This window comes from Cyclopterus lumpus, chromosome 6 (genome assembly GCF_009769545.1).
Source record: "Cyclopterus lumpus isolate fCycLum1 chromosome 6, fCycLum1.pri, whole genome shotgun sequence".
In the NCBI taxonomy this organism is placed as follows: Eukaryota; Metazoa; Chordata; class Actinopteri; order Perciformes; family Cyclopteridae; genus Cyclopterus; species Cyclopterus lumpus.
In genome coordinates this window covers 1055089-1073856 of record NC_046971.1, presented here as the reverse complement: position 1 = coordinate 1073856, position 18768 = coordinate 1055089, and the positions used below count along the sequence as shown (strand labels likewise).

The following is an 18768-nucleotide window of genomic DNA, read 5'->3' as shown; positions in this document are numbered from 1 at the left end:
GAGGAGACAGGTGTCAAGGAGGAGGGGGGGAGGGGGAGGAGGAGGAGGAGACAGGCGTCAAGGAGGAGGGGGGGGAGGAGGAGGGGGAGGAGAGGAGGAGGAGGGAGACAGGCGTCAAGGAGGAGGAGGGGGGAGGGGGAGGAGGAGGAGGAGGAGACAGGCGTCAAGGAGGAGGGGGGGGGGGAGGAGGGGGAGGAGAGGAGGAGACAGGCGTCAAGGAGGGGGGGGGGGGGAGAGGAGGAGGAGGAGACAGGCGTCAAGGAGGAGGAGGGGGGGGGGAGGAGGAGGAGAGGAGGAGGAGGAGACAGGCGTCAAGGAGGAGGGGGGGGGGAGGAGGAGGAGGAGGGGGAGGAGAGGAGGAGGAGGAGACAGGCGTCAAGGAGGAGGGGGGGGGGAGGAGGAGGAGGAGGAGGGGGAGGAGAGGAGGAGGAGGAGACAGGCGTCAAGGAGGAGGGGGGGGGGAGGAGGAGGGGGAGGAGAGGAGGAGGAGGAGACAGGCGTAAGGGAGGAGGGGGGGGGAGGAGGGGGAGGAGGGGGGGGGAGGAGGGGGAGGAGAGGAGGAGACAGGCGTCAAGGAGGGGGGGGGAGGAGGAGGAGACAGGCGTCAAGGAGGAGGAGGGGGGGGGGGGAGGAGGAGGGGGAGGAGGAAGAGGAGAGGAGGAAGAGGAGGCAGACGTCAAGGAGGAGGAGGGGGGGGGGGGGAGGAGGAGGAGGAGACAGGCGTCAAGGAGGAGGAGGGGGGGGGGGGAGGAGGAGGAGGAGACAGGCGTCAAGGAGGAGGAGGGGGGGGGAGGAGGGGGAGGAGGAGGAGGAGACAGGCGTCAAGGAGGAGGAGGGGGGGGAGGAGGAGGAGGAGAGGAGGAGGAGACAGGCGTCAAGGAGGAGGAGGGGGGGGGAGGAGGGGGAGGAGGAGGAGGAGACAGGCGTGGAGGAGGAGGGGGGGGGGAGGAGGAGGAGGAGAGGAGGAGGAGGAGACAGGCGTCAAGGAGGAGGGGGGGGGGGGGGGAGGAGGAGGAGGAGGAGACAGGCGTCAAGGAGGAGGAGGGGGGGAGGAGGAGGAGGAGAGGAGGAGGAGACAGGCGTCAAGGAGGAGGAGGGGGGGGGAGGAGGGGGAGGAGGAGGAGGAGACAGGCGTCAAGGAGGAGGAGGGGGGGGGAGGAGGAGGAGAGGAGGAGGAGACAGGCGTCAAGGAGGAGGAGGGGGGGGGAGGAGGGGGAGGAGGAGGAGGAGACAGGCGTCAAGGAGGAGGAGGGGGGGGAGGAGGAGGAGGAGAGGAGGAGGAGACAGGCGTCAAGGAGGAGGAGGGGGGGGGAGGAGGGGGAGGAGGAGGAGGAGACAGGCGTCAAGGAGGAGGAGGGGGGGGGGAGGAGGAGGAGGAGAGGAGGAGGAGGAGACAGGCGTCAAGGAGGAGGGGGGGGGGAGGAGGGGGAGGAGAGGAGGAGACAGGCGTCAAGGAGGGGGGGGGAGGAGGAGGAGACAGGCGTCAAGGAGGAGGAGGGGGGGGGGGAGGAGGAGGGGGAGGAGGAAGAGGAGAGGAGGAAGAGGAGGCAGACGTCAAGGAGGAGGAGGGGGGGGGGGGAGGAGGAGGAGGAGGAGACAGGCGTCAAGGAGGAGGAGGGGGGGGGGAGGAGGAGGAGGAGGAGACAGGCGTCAAGGAGGAGGAGGGGGGGGGGAGGAGGGGGAGGAGGAGGAGGAGACAGGCGTCAAGGAGGAGGAGGGGGGGGAGGAGGAGGAGGAGAGGAGGAGGAGACAGGCGTCAAGGAGGAGGAGGGGGGGGAGGAGGGGGAGGAGGAGGAGGAGACAGGCGTCAAGGAGGAGGAGGGGGGGGGAGGAGGAGGAGGAGAGGAGGAGGAGGAGGAGACAGGCGTCAAGGAGGAGGAGGGGGGGGGGGGGAGGAGGAGGAGGAGACAGGCGTCAAGGAGGAGGAGGGGGGGGGGGGGAGGAGGAGGAGACAGGCGTCAAGGAGGAGGAGGGGGGGGGGAGGAGGAGGAGGAGAGGAGGAGGAGGAGGAGACAGGCGTCAAGGAGGAGGAGGGGGGGGGGAGGAGGAGGGGGAGGAGGAAGAGGAGAGGAGGAAGAGGAGGCAGACGTCAAGGAGGAGCATGAGGGTCACCTGGTTGCTGCCGTGCCCGAAGGCCTTGCTGGACAGGTTGGTGGTCAGGCTGTGGAGGACCAGGTCTCCGCTGGTGGACCCGGAGGCCACGAGGCTGTCGTTGGCGTTGAAGGACACGCAGGTCACCTCCTCATTGTGGTCCTGCAGACAAAGAGACCTCGTGAGATCTCCACACCGGGCGCCCCGCGTCCCCCTTCAGGACCAGGTCTTACCTTCAGGGAGCGGTGCAGCCTCTTGGTCTTCAGGTCCCAGATGTGCACGCAGTGATCCAGACCTCCGCTGGCCAGGAACTGAGACGAGGAACTCAGACACACACTGGTCTGCTTTTTCTGAGCGGAGGATGAACAGAGAGAGGAGGACCAGATGATGATGATGATGATATAATAATGATAGAATAATAACAATAATAACTCATAATAATTATGATACAATAACAATAATACATTCTAATACAATATAATTATTCTAATATATAATAATAATATATTATTATTATATATAATAATTATATGTAATAATAATTATTATTATTATATAATAATATATAATTATTATTATTATTATATATAATAATAATAATAACAACGAGTCTCACCCCTTCGCCCAGTTCCACCACTGGGACCACAGAGGATTTGAGGCTGGAAACCACCAGCTTGTCTCCACTGCTGCTGGCGCTGACCAGGTACTGGTCTGAGAGGAACTGGTCAAGGACGGTTCCCCCTCTAACCAAACATCACGTCTCTATGGATCATTATTCATCATGACAGTGAGGAACAACATGCTGTCCCTTTTCAGATAAAACCAGGAACAAACTGAACATCTTTTTCTTAAATAGCCTAAACAAGTGTTCAAGAAGACGATCAGCGGACTAATCAATAATGACACGAAGCTCCTCTATTGACCGGCTCCCCTCGGACCAGCAGGATACTGTTGGAGCTCCAGCAGGCCTGAGCCACCGGGTGGCTGCTGCTGTGAGGGTTGAACTGCTCCAGCGGCGCCATGGAGCCGGAGTCCCAGATCCTCACACAGTCTCCTGTGGACACCAGGCGGGTCACCTCCTCCATGGCAACGCCTGGAGAGACACACAGAGACACACACACAGAGACACACACACAGAGACACACACAGAGACACACACACACAGAGACACAGAGACACAGAGACACAGAGACACACACAGAGACACACACACAGAGACACACACAGAGACACACAGAGACACACACCAGAGAGACACACACAGAGACACACACACACAGAGACACAGAGACACACACACAGAGACACACACACAGAGACACACACACAGAGACACACACACAGAGACACACACACAGAGACACACACCAGAGAGACACACACAGAGACACACACACACAGAGACACAGAGACACACACACCAGAGAGACACACACAGAGACACACACACAGAGACACACACACAGAGACACACACCAGAGAGACACACACAGAGACACACACACACAGAGACACAGAGACACACACACAGAGACACACACACAGAGACACACACACAGAGACACACACCAGAGAGACACACACAGAGACACACACACAGAGACACACACCAGAGAGACACACACAGAGACACACACACAGAGACACACACACAGAGACACACACACAGACACAGAGACACACACAGACACAGACAGAGACACAGAGACACACACAGACACACACAGAGACACACACAGACACACACAGAGACACACAGAGACAGAGAGACACACACAGACACACACACACAGAGACACACACACAGACACACACACACAGAGACACACACACAGAGACAAACACACAGAGACACACACACACACACACACAGACACACACACACACACAGAGACACACACAGAGACACACACAGACACACACACAGACACACACACACACAGAGACACACACAGACACACACACAGACACACACACACACACACACACACACACACACACACACACACACACACACACACAGAGACACACACAGAGACACACACAGACACACACACAGACACACACACACAGAGACACACACAGACACACACACAGACACACACACACACACACACACACACACAGACACACACACACACACACAGAGACACACACACACACACACACACACACACACAGACACAGACACACACAGACACAGACACACAGACACACACACACACACACAGACACACACACACACACACACACACAGACACACACACACACAGAGACACACACACACACACACACACACACACACACAGACACACACACACACACACACACACACACACACAGACACAGACACACACACACACACACACACACACACACACACACACACACACAGACACACACACACACACACACACACACACACACACACACACACAGACAGTATTCCCAGGGTGTATTAGTACTTTTACTTCAGTAAATGACCAGAATACTTCTTCCCATGCAGTTAAACTGTTATAAGAAACGTAATAATAGTGAATAGATTAACATTAATAAATATGAAGTTAGTTAACTATCCAGCTTAAAAACACCAACAAGCACTGAGAACCAGTTTAATAGTTAGTTACGTATTGACGTCATGACGTAGTTACGTCGTGACGTCGAGAGAAGTGAGTGAACGCTAGCTAACAGTTAGCAACAACAGGAGCGGGCTCTAAAGTTACCGAACAGTCTTCAAAAAGCCGGAGAAACAACACGGAGCTATCGGAACGGCGTCAGGGAGCCTCGGTGTCTACGTGTGGGGTAGAAACGGGTCGTACGTACCGGGACCGGTAAGTTAACAAGTTAGTGGAGATGGTTTGTTTTGTTGGACCGGCTGCAGCCAATAAACCGCCACTACGGAAACCGGCAAGGGCCAAAAGTACAAGCTTTGCTTTTTTTAATAACTTTATTGACAGAATTTAGTTTTACAAGTAAACAGACGTGAAGGAAGAATTCATCTTCACTAAGTATACCACGGTATAAAAACACTGTTCCCGTAAAGTACTAATACCACAGTATACACATAATCTGTTATAGTAAAACTACTCATACCACAGAATAAAAAACACTATATACATAAAACGAAACACTCCCCTCTAAAATAATAAGGTTCGTAAAACATAACATAGTAATGTTTAAAGCTAAATATCCATGAAAAACAGCATATTTCAGGGAGGAACTCTATTTACGAACTTCTCATTAAGTTAGTGTGCGTATGTGCGCACCGGTTCCTGTCCGTGCAGGAGGATGAGCATCTCTCCCCGTGTTACTCTTTGGCTGTTTACCGCAGCTCCGTCTTAAACTATCCGTGCTGGAGGATGAGCATCTCTCCCCGTGTTACTCTTTGGCTGTTTACCGCAGCTCCGTCTTAAACTATCCGTGCTGGAGGATGAGCATCTCTCCCCGTGTTACTCTTTGGCTGTTTACCGCAGCTCCGTCTTAAACTATCCGTGCTGGAGGATGAGCATCTCTCCCCGTGTTACTCTTTGGCTGTTTACCGCAGGTCCGTCTTAAACTATCCATGCTGGAGGATGAGCATCTCTCCCCGTGTTACTCTTTGGCTGTTTACCGCAGGTCCGTCTTAAACTATCCGTGCCGGAGGATGAGCATCTCTCCCCGTGTTACTCTTTGGCTGTTTACCGCAGGTCCGTCTTAAACTATCCGTGCCGGAGGATGAGCATCTCTCCCCGTGTTACTCTTTGGCTGTTTACCGCAGGTCCGTCTTAAACTATCCGTGCCGGAGGATGAGCATCTCTCCCCGTGTTACTCTTTGGCTGTTTACCGCAGCTCCGTCTTAAACTATCCGTGCTGGAGGATGAGCATCTCTCCCCGTGTTACTCTTTGGCTGTTTACCGCAGCTCCGTCTTAAACTATCCGTGCCGGAGGATGAGCATCTCTCCCCGTGTTACTCTTTGGCTGTTTACCGCAGGTCCGTCTTAAACTATCCGTGCTGGAGGATGAGCATCTCTCCCCGTGTTACTCTTTGGCTGTTTACCGCAGCTCCGTCTTAAACTATCCGTGCCGGAGGATGAGCATCTCTCCCCGTGTTACTCTTTGGCTGTTTACCGCAGGTCCGTCTTAAACTATCCATGCTGGAGGATGAGCATCTCTCCCCGTGTTACTCTTTGGCTGTTTACCGCAGGTCCGTCTTAAACTATCCGTGCCGGAGGATGAGCATCTCTCCCCGTGTTACTCTTTGGCTGTTTACCGCAGGTCCGTCTTAAACTATCCGTGCCGGAGGATGAGCATCTCTCCCCGTGTTACTCTTTGGCTGTTTACCGCAGGTCCGTCTTAAACTATCCGTGCCGGAGGATGAGCATCTCTCCCCGTGTTACTCTTTGGCTGTTTACCGCAGCTCCGTCTTAAACTATCCGTGCTGGAGGATGAGCATCTCTCCCCGTGTTACTCTTTGGCTGTTTACCGCAGCTCCGTCTTAAACTATCCGTGCCGGAGGATGAGCATCTCTCCCCGTGTTACTCTTTGGCTGTTTACCGCAGGTCCGTCTTAAACTATCCGTGCTGGAGGATGAGCATCTCTCCCCGTGTTACTCTTTGGCTGTTTACCGCAGCTCCGTCTTAAACTATCCGTGCCGGAGGATGAGCATCTCTCCCCGTGTTACTCTTTGGTTGTTTACCGCAGGTCCGTCTTAAACTATCCGTGCTGGAGGATGAGTATCTCTCCCCGTGTTACTCTTTGGCTGTTTACCGCAGGTCCGTCTTAAACTATCCGTGCTGGAGGATGAGTATCTCTCCCCGTGTTACTCTTTGGCTGTTTACCGCAGCTCCGTCTTAAACTATCCGTGCTGGAGGATGAGTATCTCTCCCCGTGTTACTCTTTGGCTGTTTACCGCAGCTCCGTCTTAAACTATCCGTGCCGGAGGATGAGCATCTCTCCCCGTGTTACTCTTTGGCTGTTTACCGCAGCTCCGTCTTAAACTATCCGTGCTGGAGGATGAGTATCTCTCCCCGTGTTACTCTTTGGCTGTTTACCGCAGGTCCGTCTTAAACTATCCGTGCCGGAGGATGAGCATCTCTCCCCGTGTTACTCTTTGGCTGTTTACCGCAGCTTGGGTCCGAAGTTCAGATCGGAAACCGGAAGCTTTCGTTCAACCGGCTTTAAACTTCAGCAGCGAGTTGTTATAGTTGCACATATCTTTATAAATATATGTTAACATATATTTATAACATATATGTTGTAAAGCAAAGCCGACTTTGAGCAGGTAGATCCTGCTGACGTCTCGGCGAACGGTGAGACACGTATTATTTATTTATTTATTATTATTATTATTATTATTATTAACACGCAAACTAAAGATGCATTATGTAATACATATATAACTTCATACATGTTATATTTATATATGTATATATAAATATAACATGGTCAATCAATAAATTATCCTTAAAAAAGCCTCTTGATCATTTAAAAACTGATTCATTTGAAGTGTTGAAAGTTTACAAACTTGATAAAAAACATTTTATTTACTTTTATTTCATTCGAAAATTTCATTAATTGAAACCCTGACAATGAATTCTGTATTTGTTCGATATTTTATTACATATTAATTACATATACAAATGTACTTTTTAAGGATACACTTTATTAGAAATACAAAAGAATGAATTTAGTTTGTTTTAAAACCTGATTTCTGAGATCTGATCACATTTATTATTATTGATCTGCTGTAAATATGCTTTAAGAGGATGTGTGTGTACATCACTACGTATTGATCGTATTCATGTGGCTGCAGTTCTCACGATGGCAAATCCTTTGAGGGCCGAAGTGGTTCGACTCTACAAAAACGTGAGTCTGTTTTTATTTTTATTATTTATTATTTGAGGCTTCAAACGTTTTTTATTCACTTCAAAACGGTTTTAAAGCCGGAGGGAAAAATGAACTTGGTTCTGAATATTAAGCTCGGAATTTATAAATATAGCAACAAGGAAACAGGAAACAGCCCCAAATCCATAAAGTACAATAGACAGGGTACAAGTACAACACTGAAGTACAAATGAAGGTACTTTGAAGCATGAATGTGAAATAAAAGCAGATTTCAGCTCCGATTTGAACATTTGCTGCTTTTCTTTTTGTCACATTTGATTTTGAACTGAATATGTTTGGTGATTATTGGCTGACATGTAATCAATAAGTAGTATTGATTAGAGTGCCGGTACGACTCCTCCTCAGCTGCTGCACCTCGGGCGCGAGTACCCTAAAGGAGGCGACTACTTCAGGGACCGCCTGAGAGCGGCGTTCACCAAGAACAAAGGCGTGCGGGAGCCGCAGCAGATCCGGGCGCTGATTGGTCGAGGGGAGCACGTGTCCCGGGAGCTGGAGGCGCTCTACTACCTGAGGAAGTACCGCGCCATGAAGAAGCGCTACTACGAGGAGTAGCCCCGCCCCTACGAGGAGCAGCCCCGCCCCTACGAGGAGGAGCAGCCCCGCCCCTACGAGGAGCAGCCCCGCCCCTACGAGGAGTAGCCCCGCCCCTACGAGGAGGAGCAGCCCCGCCCCTACGAGGAGTAGCCCCGCCCCTACGAGGAGCAGCCCCGCCCCTACGAGGAGCAGCCCCGCCCCTACGAGGAGCAGCCCCGCCCCACGACGGCTCATCAATAACACGATCGATTCGGAGAAAGAGACAAATGTGTTTATTTTAAATTCATACAACAAATAACAGCAGCAGGTTTAATTGTTTCGTTCCCAAAAGATCAAATGAAAAAGAATAAAAAACAAGACGAGTCGTCCTTCATGAACAGCAGAGGTCAGAGGTCAGAGGGGGCGGGGTCAGCCAGGTTGGCTCTGCAGATGGGACAGGTGGGGTTCTCCTGGAAATATAAATAAATATTAATAATAAATAAAGGTGGGGTTCTCCTGGAAATATAAATAAATATTAATAATAAATAAAGGTGGAGTTCTCCTGGAAATATAAATAAATATTAATAATAAATAAAGGTGGGGTTCTCCTGGAAATATAAATAAATATTAATAATAAATAAAGGTGGGGTTCTCCTGGAAATATAAATAAATATTAATAATAAATAAAGGTGGGGTTCTCCTGGAAATATAAATAAATATAAATAATAAATAAAGGTGGGGTTCTCCTGGAAATATAAATAAATATTAATAATAAATAAAGGTGGGGTTCTCCTGGAAATATAAATAAATATTAATAATAAATAAAGGTGGGGTTCTCCTGGAAATATAAATAAATATTAATAATAAATAAAGGTGGGGTTCTCCTGGAAATATAAATAAATATTAATAATAAATAAAAGGTGGGGTTCTCCTGGAAATATAAATAAATATTAATAAATAAAGGTGGGGTTCTCCTGGAAAGATAAATAAATAAAGGTGGGGTTCTCCTGGAAAGATAAATAAATATTAATAATAAATAAATAATAAATAAAAGGTGGGGTTCTCCTGGAAAGATATAAACATTCTTAAATAAAGTACATATTTATATACTAGTATACAAATATGTATATACTAGTATGTGCATATGTGTATACATATTTATATACTAGTACTAGTATATAAATATATGTATATAAGAGTACTAGTATTGATCATTTGATTGGTCCATTGATCACATGACCCAATATGAGCCATGCTAGCAGTTTCCCTCCGCTTCCTTACGTTATGCTAAGCTATGCTAACCAGCTGCAGTTACCTTCAGCCACCGGTCGATGCACTGGACGTGGTAGTCGTGGAAACAGGGCAGCATCCTCAGCTTCTCCCCATCGGTGTAGTCACAGAAACAGATCTGACACCTGTCAATCAATCAATCAGAATCCGAGGAACACCGAACAAACACTTTCCCAGAATGCAACAGGTCACAACAGACCTTCTAAGCTAACAGGAAGCAGCAAGCGTCACTTCCTCTAAGAGCTTCCTGGTGGAACCGGTTCCCTCTGGTTCCAGTTCCCTAATCAATGACCGATCGATACTCACTGAGTGTTCTCGGCGCTGCTCGCCGACTGGAATGTTTTGGTGGGAAACCTCTGGATCTCCCTCCGGGTCAACTTCCTGGACACGACGGAGCCCTGCCGGGCCTCGAAGGCCAGGAGCGCCTGGGGGGTTAGGAGGGTATTACAATCTAACGTTATTAAAATACAACGGGTTATTAAAATATAATAACGGGTTATTAAAATACAACGGGTTATTAAAATATAATAACGGGTTATTAAAATACAACGGGTTATTAAAATATAATAACGGGTTATTAAAATGTAACGGGTTAAAATGTAACGCGTTATTAAAATATAATAACGTGTTATTAAAATGTAACGTGTTAAAATGTAACGCGTTATTAAAATATAATAACGGGTTATTAAAATACAACGGGTTATTAAAATATAATAACGGGTTATTAAAATGTAACGGGTTAAAATGTAACGCGTTATTAAAATATAATAACGTGTTATTAAAATGTAACGTGTTAAAATGTAACGGGTTATTAAAATATAATAATGGGTTATTAAAATGTAATAACGTGTTATTAAAATGTAACGTGTTAAAATGTAACGGGTTATTAAAATATAATAATGGGTTATTAAAATGTAACGTGATAAAATGTAACGGGTTATTAAAATGTAACGTCTGTAAAGAAATACAGAAAACTATTATTAAGATATGACTTGTATAAAGGAATGCGCTGCCTCTTCCTCTTCCTCTTCCTCTTCCTCACCTCGTAGTCGTTCCCCTGGAGGTCTTCTGAAAGCTCCGGCTCAGCGTTCCTCCTCCTGACACGCCCACGTCTTCTGTTTCGACCAATCAGATCTGTAGAAACACAGAATCAGTCAACACAGAGACATCTACTGTGCACACACACACACACACGTACGTACACACACACACACACACACGTACGTACACACACACACACGTACGTACACACACACACACACACGTACGTACGTACACACACACACACACACACACGTACGTACGTACACACACACGTACATACACACACACATGTACACACACACGTACATGTACACACACACACGTATACACACACGTACACACACGCACACACACACACACACGCATACACACACACACACACACACACGTATACACACACGTACACACATGTATACACGCACACACACGTACACACACACACACGTACACACACACACGTATACACACACACGTACGCACACACGTACACACACACGTACACACACACACGTATACACACACACACACGTACGTACACACACACACGTACACACACGTACACACACACACACACGTATACACGTATACACACACACGTACACACACACACATACACACACATGTACACACACACACACACACGCACACACGTATACACACACATGTATACACACATGTACACACACACACGTATACACACACACATGTACACACACACGTATACACACACACACACACGTACACACACACACACACGTATACACACACACACACGTACACACACACACACACGTACACACACACACATGTATACACACATGTACACACACACACGTATACACACACACATGCACACACACACACGTATACACACACACACACACATACACACACACACATACACACACATGTACACACACACACACACACACACGTACACACACACACACACACACACACGTATACACACACACACATGTATACACACATGTACACACACACACACACACGTATACACACACACACACACACACACGTATACACACACACACACACACATGTACACACACACACATGCACACACACACACATGCACACACACACACATGCACACACACACGTACACACCGTTGTCAAAGTGGACCAGAGGAGAGACGGCAGCCAGGAGGTGAGGCATCCAGCTGGGCTCCATGTAGGGCTGGAACTGCAACAACACGTCATGACATCACTTCCTGTTGACGGCCAGAGCCTCCACATGTTTACTCATGTACATAATAATAACAACAACTCACCATGTGGTGACTCTGCTGGTGGAGAAGATGGTGCTGATGCTGCTGATGAAGATGATGATGGTGGTGGTGTCTGCTGTGAGACTCCTCGTGGTCAAACTGGGCCTGAGGAGCAAAGAGGAGCATCATGAGGAGCATCATGAGGATCATGAGGAGCAAAGAGGAGCATCATGAGGATCATGAGGAGCACCATGAGGATCATGAGGAGCATCATGAGGAGCAAAGAGGAGCATCATGAGGAGCATCATGAGGATCATGAGGAGCATCATGAGGAGCAAAGAGGAGCATCATGAGGAGCATCATGAGGAGCATCATGAGGATCATGAGGAGCATCATGAGGATCATGAGGAGCAAAGAGGAGCATCATGAGGAGCAAAGAGGAGCATCATGAGGAGCATCATGAGGAGCAAAGAGGAGCATCATGAGCATCATGAGGAGCAAAGAGGAGCATCATGAGCATCATGAGGAGCAAAGAAGAGCATCATGAGGAGCAAAGAATAGCATCATGAGGAGCATCATGAGGAGCAAAGAGGAGCATCATGAGGAGCATCATGAGGAGCAACATGAGGAGCAAAGAGGAGCATCATGAGGAGAAAAGAGGAGCAAAGAGGAGCATCATGAGGAGCAAAGAGGAGCATCATGATGAGCAAAGAAGAGCATGAGGAGCAAAGAGGAGCATCATGAGGAGCAAAGAGGAGCATCATGAGGAGCAAAGAAGAGCATGAGGAGCATCATGAGGAGCACCATAAGGATCATGAGGAGAATCATGAGGAGCAAAGAGGAGCATCATGAGCATCATGAGGAGCAAAGAGGAGCATCATGAGCATCATGAGGAGCAAAGAAGAGCATGAGGAGCATCATGAGGAGGTCTCTCTCAGGTTCCTCACCTGAAGACTTCGAGCCAGCGTTTCATCTTCCTCCTCCTGAGCCGAGCGAACCACAGCCTCCTCATCGTCACTGATGACGATCTCCTCTGGAGCTGGAGGAGGAGGAGGAAGAGGAGAAGGAAGAAGAAGAGGAGGAGGAAGAGGATGAGGAGAAGCAAGAAGAGGAGGAGGAGGAAGAAGATGAGGAGGAGAAAGAGGAGGAGGAGGAGAAGCAAGAAGAGGAGGAGGAGGAAGAAGATGAGGAGGAAGAGGAGGAGGAGGAGGAGAAGCAAGAAGAGGAGGAAGAAGAGAAGGAGGAGGAAGATGAGGAGGAGGAGAAACAGTTTTCATCCTTCTGTTGAGGAGGTTTTAGTGTTTCTGGTCTCTGATGAACATCAACTAGTGAAGTCCTCCTGGAATGTGGAATGTGGTCCAACTGATCTGGGTTAGCGAGCTAAGGCGACTACACTACCCAGCATGCTCCTGGCTGACCGCTGAGACCACGAGACCTGGATCCGTGGTGGTCCAGGGTCCAGAGAGCAGGACTCATTATCATTCTTAAGTATATGAACTCATGTCTCCTCACCTGAGGAGGTGTCTCCCTGCTCTCCGGTCAGCCACCTCCTCTCCTCCTCCGTCAGGAAGGACAGAGAGGAGGAGGACGGCGAAGTCGTCCTGCGGCGGAGAAGAGCTCGCCGGTCTTCTACCGCGGAGCCCGCCGCCTCCACCTCCTCCTCGGATATGGGCGTGAGGCAGGAGGAGGAGGAGGAGGAGGAGGAGGAGGAGGAGGAGCAGGACGTGGTGGACAGCGGCGCCCCGAACCAGCCGCCCAGAGGAAACGCCCGGAGAGACGAGGCGGGAACAAAGGCGGCGCTCTGCTCGCCCGGCGCCGCCGACAGACGCCGCCGCTTGGACCGGTGGGACGAGTCCGGACGCTTCGGAGAGCCAACGGAGGAAAGCTGAGGAGGAGAGACACGTTAAGGACCAGGAGAACCAGGAGAACCGGGAGAACCGGGAGAGGACCCGTTCACGCTGACTTACGGGGCCGAGCGCTTCCTCCGGGATGAGACCACCTCGCCGCCGCTTGCCGAGCAGAGGACTGGAGAACCAAAACAAACCACACGTTAGCGTGAAGGCAACCACATGTAAAAAAACATGTTATCAATGTGGATAACATGTGTATAACATGTTATACACACATTATCTACATGTTATCTACATGTTATCCACATGTTATCCACATGTTATCTACATGTTAACCACATGTTATACACATGTTATCTACATGTTAACCACATGTTATACACATGTTATCTACATGTTATCCACATGTTATCTACATGTTAACCACACGTTATACACACATTATCTACATGTTATCTACATGTTATCCACATGTTAACCACATGTTATCTACATGTTAACCACATGTTATACACACATTATCTACATGTTAACCACACGTTATACACATGTTATCTACATGTTAACCACATGTTATACACATGTTATCTACATGTTAACCACATGTTATACACATGTTATCTACATGTTATCCACATGTTATCTACATGTTAACCACACGTTATACACACATTATCTACATGTTATCTACATGTTATCCACATGTTATCTACATGTTAACCACATGTTATACACATGTTATCTACATGTTAACCACATGTTATACACACATTATCTACACGTTAACCACACGTTATCTACATGTTAACCACATGTTATACACACATTATCTACATGTTAACCACACGTTATGCACATGTTAACCACGTTATACAGACGTTATCTACATGTGTATAACATGTTAACCACATGTTATCTACATGTTATCTACATGTTATACACACACGTTATCTACATGTTAACCACACGTTATACACATGTTATCTACATGTTATGCACATGTTAACCACATGTTATTTACATGTTATACACACGTTATCTACATGTTATCTACATGTTTTACACACGTTATGCACATGTTATCCACACGTTAACCACACATTATCTACACGTTATCCACATGTTAACCACACGTTAACCACAAGTTATCCACACGTTATCCACATGTTATGAACATGCTGTTCAGGCACACGTTATCCACACGTTATCCACATGCTGTTCAGGCACACGTTATCCACACGTTATCCACATGCTGTTCAGGCACACGTTATCCACACGTTATCCACATGCTGTTCAGGCACACGTTATCCACACGTTAACCACACGTTATCTACATGTTAACCACATGTTATACACACATTATCTACATGTTAACCACACGTTATGCACATGTTAACCACGTTATACAGACGTTATCTACATGTGTATAACATGTTAACCACATGTTATCTACATGTTATACACACACGTTATCTACATGTTAACCACACGTTATCCACACGTTATCCACATGTTATCCACATGTTATCCACATGTTATCCACATGTTATCCACACGTTATCCACATGTTATCCACACGTTATCCACATGTTAACCACACGTTATCTACATGTTATCCACATGTTAACCACACATTATCTACATGTTAACCACATGTTATGAACATGCTGTTCAGGCACACGTTATCCACACGTTATCCACATGTTATCCACATGTTATCCACACGTTAACCACACGTTATCCACATGTTAACCACACATTATCTACACGTTATCCACATGTTAACCACACATTATCTACACGTTATCCACACGTTAACCACACACTATCTACACGTTATCCACATGTTAACCACACATTATCTACACGTTATCCACACGTTAACCACACACTATCTACACGTTATCCACATGTTATGAACATGTTATCTACATGTTAACCACATGTTATCCACATGTTATCCACACGTTATCCACACATTATCCACATGTTATCCACATGTTAACCACATGTTATCCACATGTTATCCACATGTTAACCACACGTTATCCACACGTTATCCACATGTTAACCACACATTATCTACACGTTATCCACACGTTAACCACACACTATCTACACGTTAACCACACATTATCTACACGTTATCCACACGTTAACCACACACTATCTACACGTTATCTACACGTTATCCACATGTTAACCACACATTATCTACACGTTATCCACATGTTAACCACACGTTATCCACACGTTAACCACACATTATCTACACGTTATCCACATGTTAACCACACATTATCTACACGTTATCCACACGTTATCTACACGTTATCCACATGTTAACCACACGTTATCCACACGTTATCTACACGTTATCCACACACTATCTACACGTTATCCACATGTTAACCACACATTATCTACACGTTATCCACATGTTAACCACACATTATCTACACGTTATCCACACGTTATCCACATGTTAACCACACATTATCTACACGTTATCCACATGTTAACCACACGTTATCCACACGTTAACCACACATTATCTACACGTTATCCACATGTTAACCACACATTATCTACACGTTATCCACACGTTATCCACACGTTATCTACACGTTATCCACATGTTAACCACACGTTATCCACACGTTATCTACACGTTATCCACACACTATCTACACGTTATCCACATGTTAACCACACATTATCTACACGTTATCCACATGTTAACCACACATTATCTACACGTTATCCACACGTTATCTACACGTTATCCACATGTTAACCACACGTTATCCACACGTTAACCACACATTATCTACACGTTATCCACACGTTATCTACACGTTAACCACACGTTATCCACACGTTAACCACACATTATCTACACGTTATCCACACGTTATCTACACGTTATCCACACGTTATCTACATGTTAACCACACATTATCTACACGTTAACCACACATTATCTACACGTTATCCACATGTTAACCACACATTATCTACACGTTATCCACACGTTATCTACACGTTATCCACATGTTAACCACACGTTATCCACACGTTAACCACACATTATCTACACGTTATCCACACGTTATCTACACGTTATCCACATGTTAACCACACGTTATCCACACGTTAACCACACATTATCTACACGTTATCCACATGTTAACCACACGTTATCCACACGTTATCTACACGTTATCCACACACTATCTACACGTTATCCACACGTTATCCACATGTTATGAACATGCTGTTCAGGCACACGCATCCAGCACGGCTCCAGGTGAGCCGGGTTACCTGGGGGTCTCTGGGACCATGACGGAGAGATCATGGTAGAGGACGTCCGCCGGGTCCACGAGGCAGCCTCGGTTCAGACCTCCGGGACTGTCCGGCTCAGACGAACCGGGACTGGCTGCTAGCGGCTCCTGCATGTGCGTGCTGTAGAGACACCGGGTTCACCTGGAGCCCGGACCCATGTGGACCAGGTCCCGAAGACAAGTCTGCGGAGGAGTTAGAGAGGACGTTAACGACACGGGGCCGACTGCGGCACTCCGGTTCCGGTTGTACCGGATCACAGCAACCAGGACCCGGGAGCTCACCGACTCACACACGAGGCGCTCCGGTTCAGACCCGGGTCACTACTACACGGAGAAAGGAGCCCACTTGTTGTTGTTGTTGTTGTTGTTGTTGTTGTTGTCGTCAGGAGCGTTCGTTAGCCTGTTAGCTCGTAGCTAGCCGAAGTGCCGCACACACGAACACGACAACAACTCGATGAGCAAATCAATGAAACTCGACTTGAATCGATGAAAACAAGCTCGAGCACGCGCTCCCGGTTCACGTTACCGTAAAACGTTAAACGTTGACGTCCTTTCTTTCGGTTGGTTAATGGACGAAGTCTCTGGACCCGCAACAGGAAGTGCCCTTCAAAATAAGAGGGGGGGACTTCCGGCGGAGTCAAACTGAAAAGTACTGCGTTAAAATGTCCACGAGGATAATAAATAAAGATAAAGATTACAATAGAATTAAAATGAGACATTAATTAATTAATCTGCAATAATCAATTGTTTGGTTGTGGATCCATCTTACATAATAATAATAATAATAATATTTATTTAACACTTTTCAAAAGAAAGTTAAGAAGATCTTTACGAGATAAAATATTCTTTATAAAGTTAAACAACATTGAGCAAAATTAGCTGTTTATGAGAAAAAAAGTAAAATAAAACTAATAACATAATGACAATAATCAATAAAGTTAAGAGAATGTCTTAGTACACAACAGATTGTAATTCTAAAATATAAATATGAAATAAAGTAAAATATCTCTGAAGATGTCACTTTTATTAGACAAACACATATTAATCATGAATTAATCAGATTTATTGATCGTGAAATCAATAGTTTTTTAACCTTATGGAGGTTAAACGTAAGGAGTATTAAATCACAAGTCAGTATGAGGAGATTAAAACATACCATAATGATAATGGAGGTTAGCCCCTCGATCTGCTTTTAAAGCAGTTATGAGAGGGAAACTTATTGATAAGACAGATTAATTATATTAAGAGAGCTAAAGAAGAAATATAGAAGAAGGAAAAGGAAACATTTATTGACACTGCTACCAAAACTTAAAGAAATTAGAGACAACATAGATAAACTACCAAATACAGAAAACAATCTTACTATGAGGTGGGACCAAAAGAACCCAAGGAGATAGAAACGTGTTCAGGAACTATGATCTAAATCTGCATCGCCTCCATCCTCAAGGAACACATGAGATTGTTTTAGAGACACTGGACCTACCAGTGATTGGGAAAGACCAGAATGACCTTCTGACTTCACCC

At 46.9% G+C, this 18768-nt stretch overlaps 3 protein-coding genes across 14 annotated transcripts in view; 1 reads left to right on the top strand and 2 right to left on the bottom strand.

Annotated features, from left to right (window-relative positions):
* nedd1 (NEDD1 gamma-tubulin ring complex targeting factor) overlaps positions 1-5035 on the bottom strand; it is a 15710-nt gene extending 10675 nt beyond the window's left edge. For 2 of the 3 annotated variants that reach the window (XM_034534199.1, XM_034534201.1), the window contains exons 1-5: positions 4915-5035; positions 3041-3184; positions 2708-2802; positions 2325-2441; positions 2113-2253 (exon numbers count right to left, since the gene is read on the bottom strand). In XM_034534199.1, coding sequence (XP_034390090.1) covers positions 2113-2253; positions 2325-2441; positions 2708-2802; positions 3041-3176 — 489 coding nt within the window. In that variant the 5' untranslated portion in view covers positions 3177-3184; positions 4915-5035. Of the gene's footprint in view, positions 1-2112; positions 2254-2324; positions 2442-2707; positions 2803-3040; positions 3185-4814 lie in introns of all 3 variants that reach the window. The other variant, XM_034534200.1, reaches the window with a different exon arrangement.
* On the top strand, positions 4809-8847 carry lyrm5b (LYR motif containing 5b). Of its 3 annotated transcripts, none has more exons than XM_034534213.1 (3): positions 4809-4922; positions 7883-7935; positions 8320-8630. In XM_034534213.1, the coding sequence occupies exons 2-3, from the start codon at positions 7891-7893 to the stop codon at positions 8524-8526; spliced, it is 252 nt and encodes an 83-aa protein (XP_034390104.1). In that variant the 5' UTR covers positions 4809-4922; positions 7883-7890; the 3' UTR covers positions 8527-8630. The 3 variants fall into 3 exon arrangements, with proteins under 3 accessions (XP_034390104.1, XP_034390103.1, XP_034390102.1); XM_034534212.1 differs by lacking the exon at positions 4809-4922 and adding an exon at positions 5074-7379 and having other exon boundaries at positions 8320-8847; XM_034534211.1 differs by lacking the exon at positions 4809-4922 and adding an exon at positions 6945-7193 and having other exon boundaries at positions 7879-7935; positions 8320-8746.
* Positions 8758-18768, bottom strand: si:ch211-59o9.10 (uncharacterized protein LOC561841 homolog). 8 transcript variants are annotated; one of them, XM_034534209.1, is made up of 11 exons: positions 18608-18768; positions 17225-17427; positions 14018-14075; positions 13563-13935; positions 12998-13089; positions 12114-12215; positions 11950-12025; positions 10820-10911; positions 10084-10202; positions 9803-9902; positions 8758-8957 (listed from the first exon to the last, which is right to left on the bottom strand). In XM_034534209.1, exons 2-11 carry the CDS (start codon positions 17356-17358, stop codon positions 8895-8897), a joined length of 1209 nt encoding a protein of 402 aa, XP_034390100.1. In that variant the 5' UTR covers positions 17359-17427; positions 18608-18768; the 3' UTR covers positions 8758-8894. The 8 variants fall into 8 exon arrangements, 7 of the variants coding, with proteins under 7 accessions (XP_034390100.1, XP_034390094.1, XP_034390096.1 ...); XM_034534203.1 differs by lacking the exon at positions 18608-18768 and adding an exon at positions 17535-17884; XM_034534205.1 differs by lacking the exon at positions 18608-18768 and adding an exon at positions 17591-17883.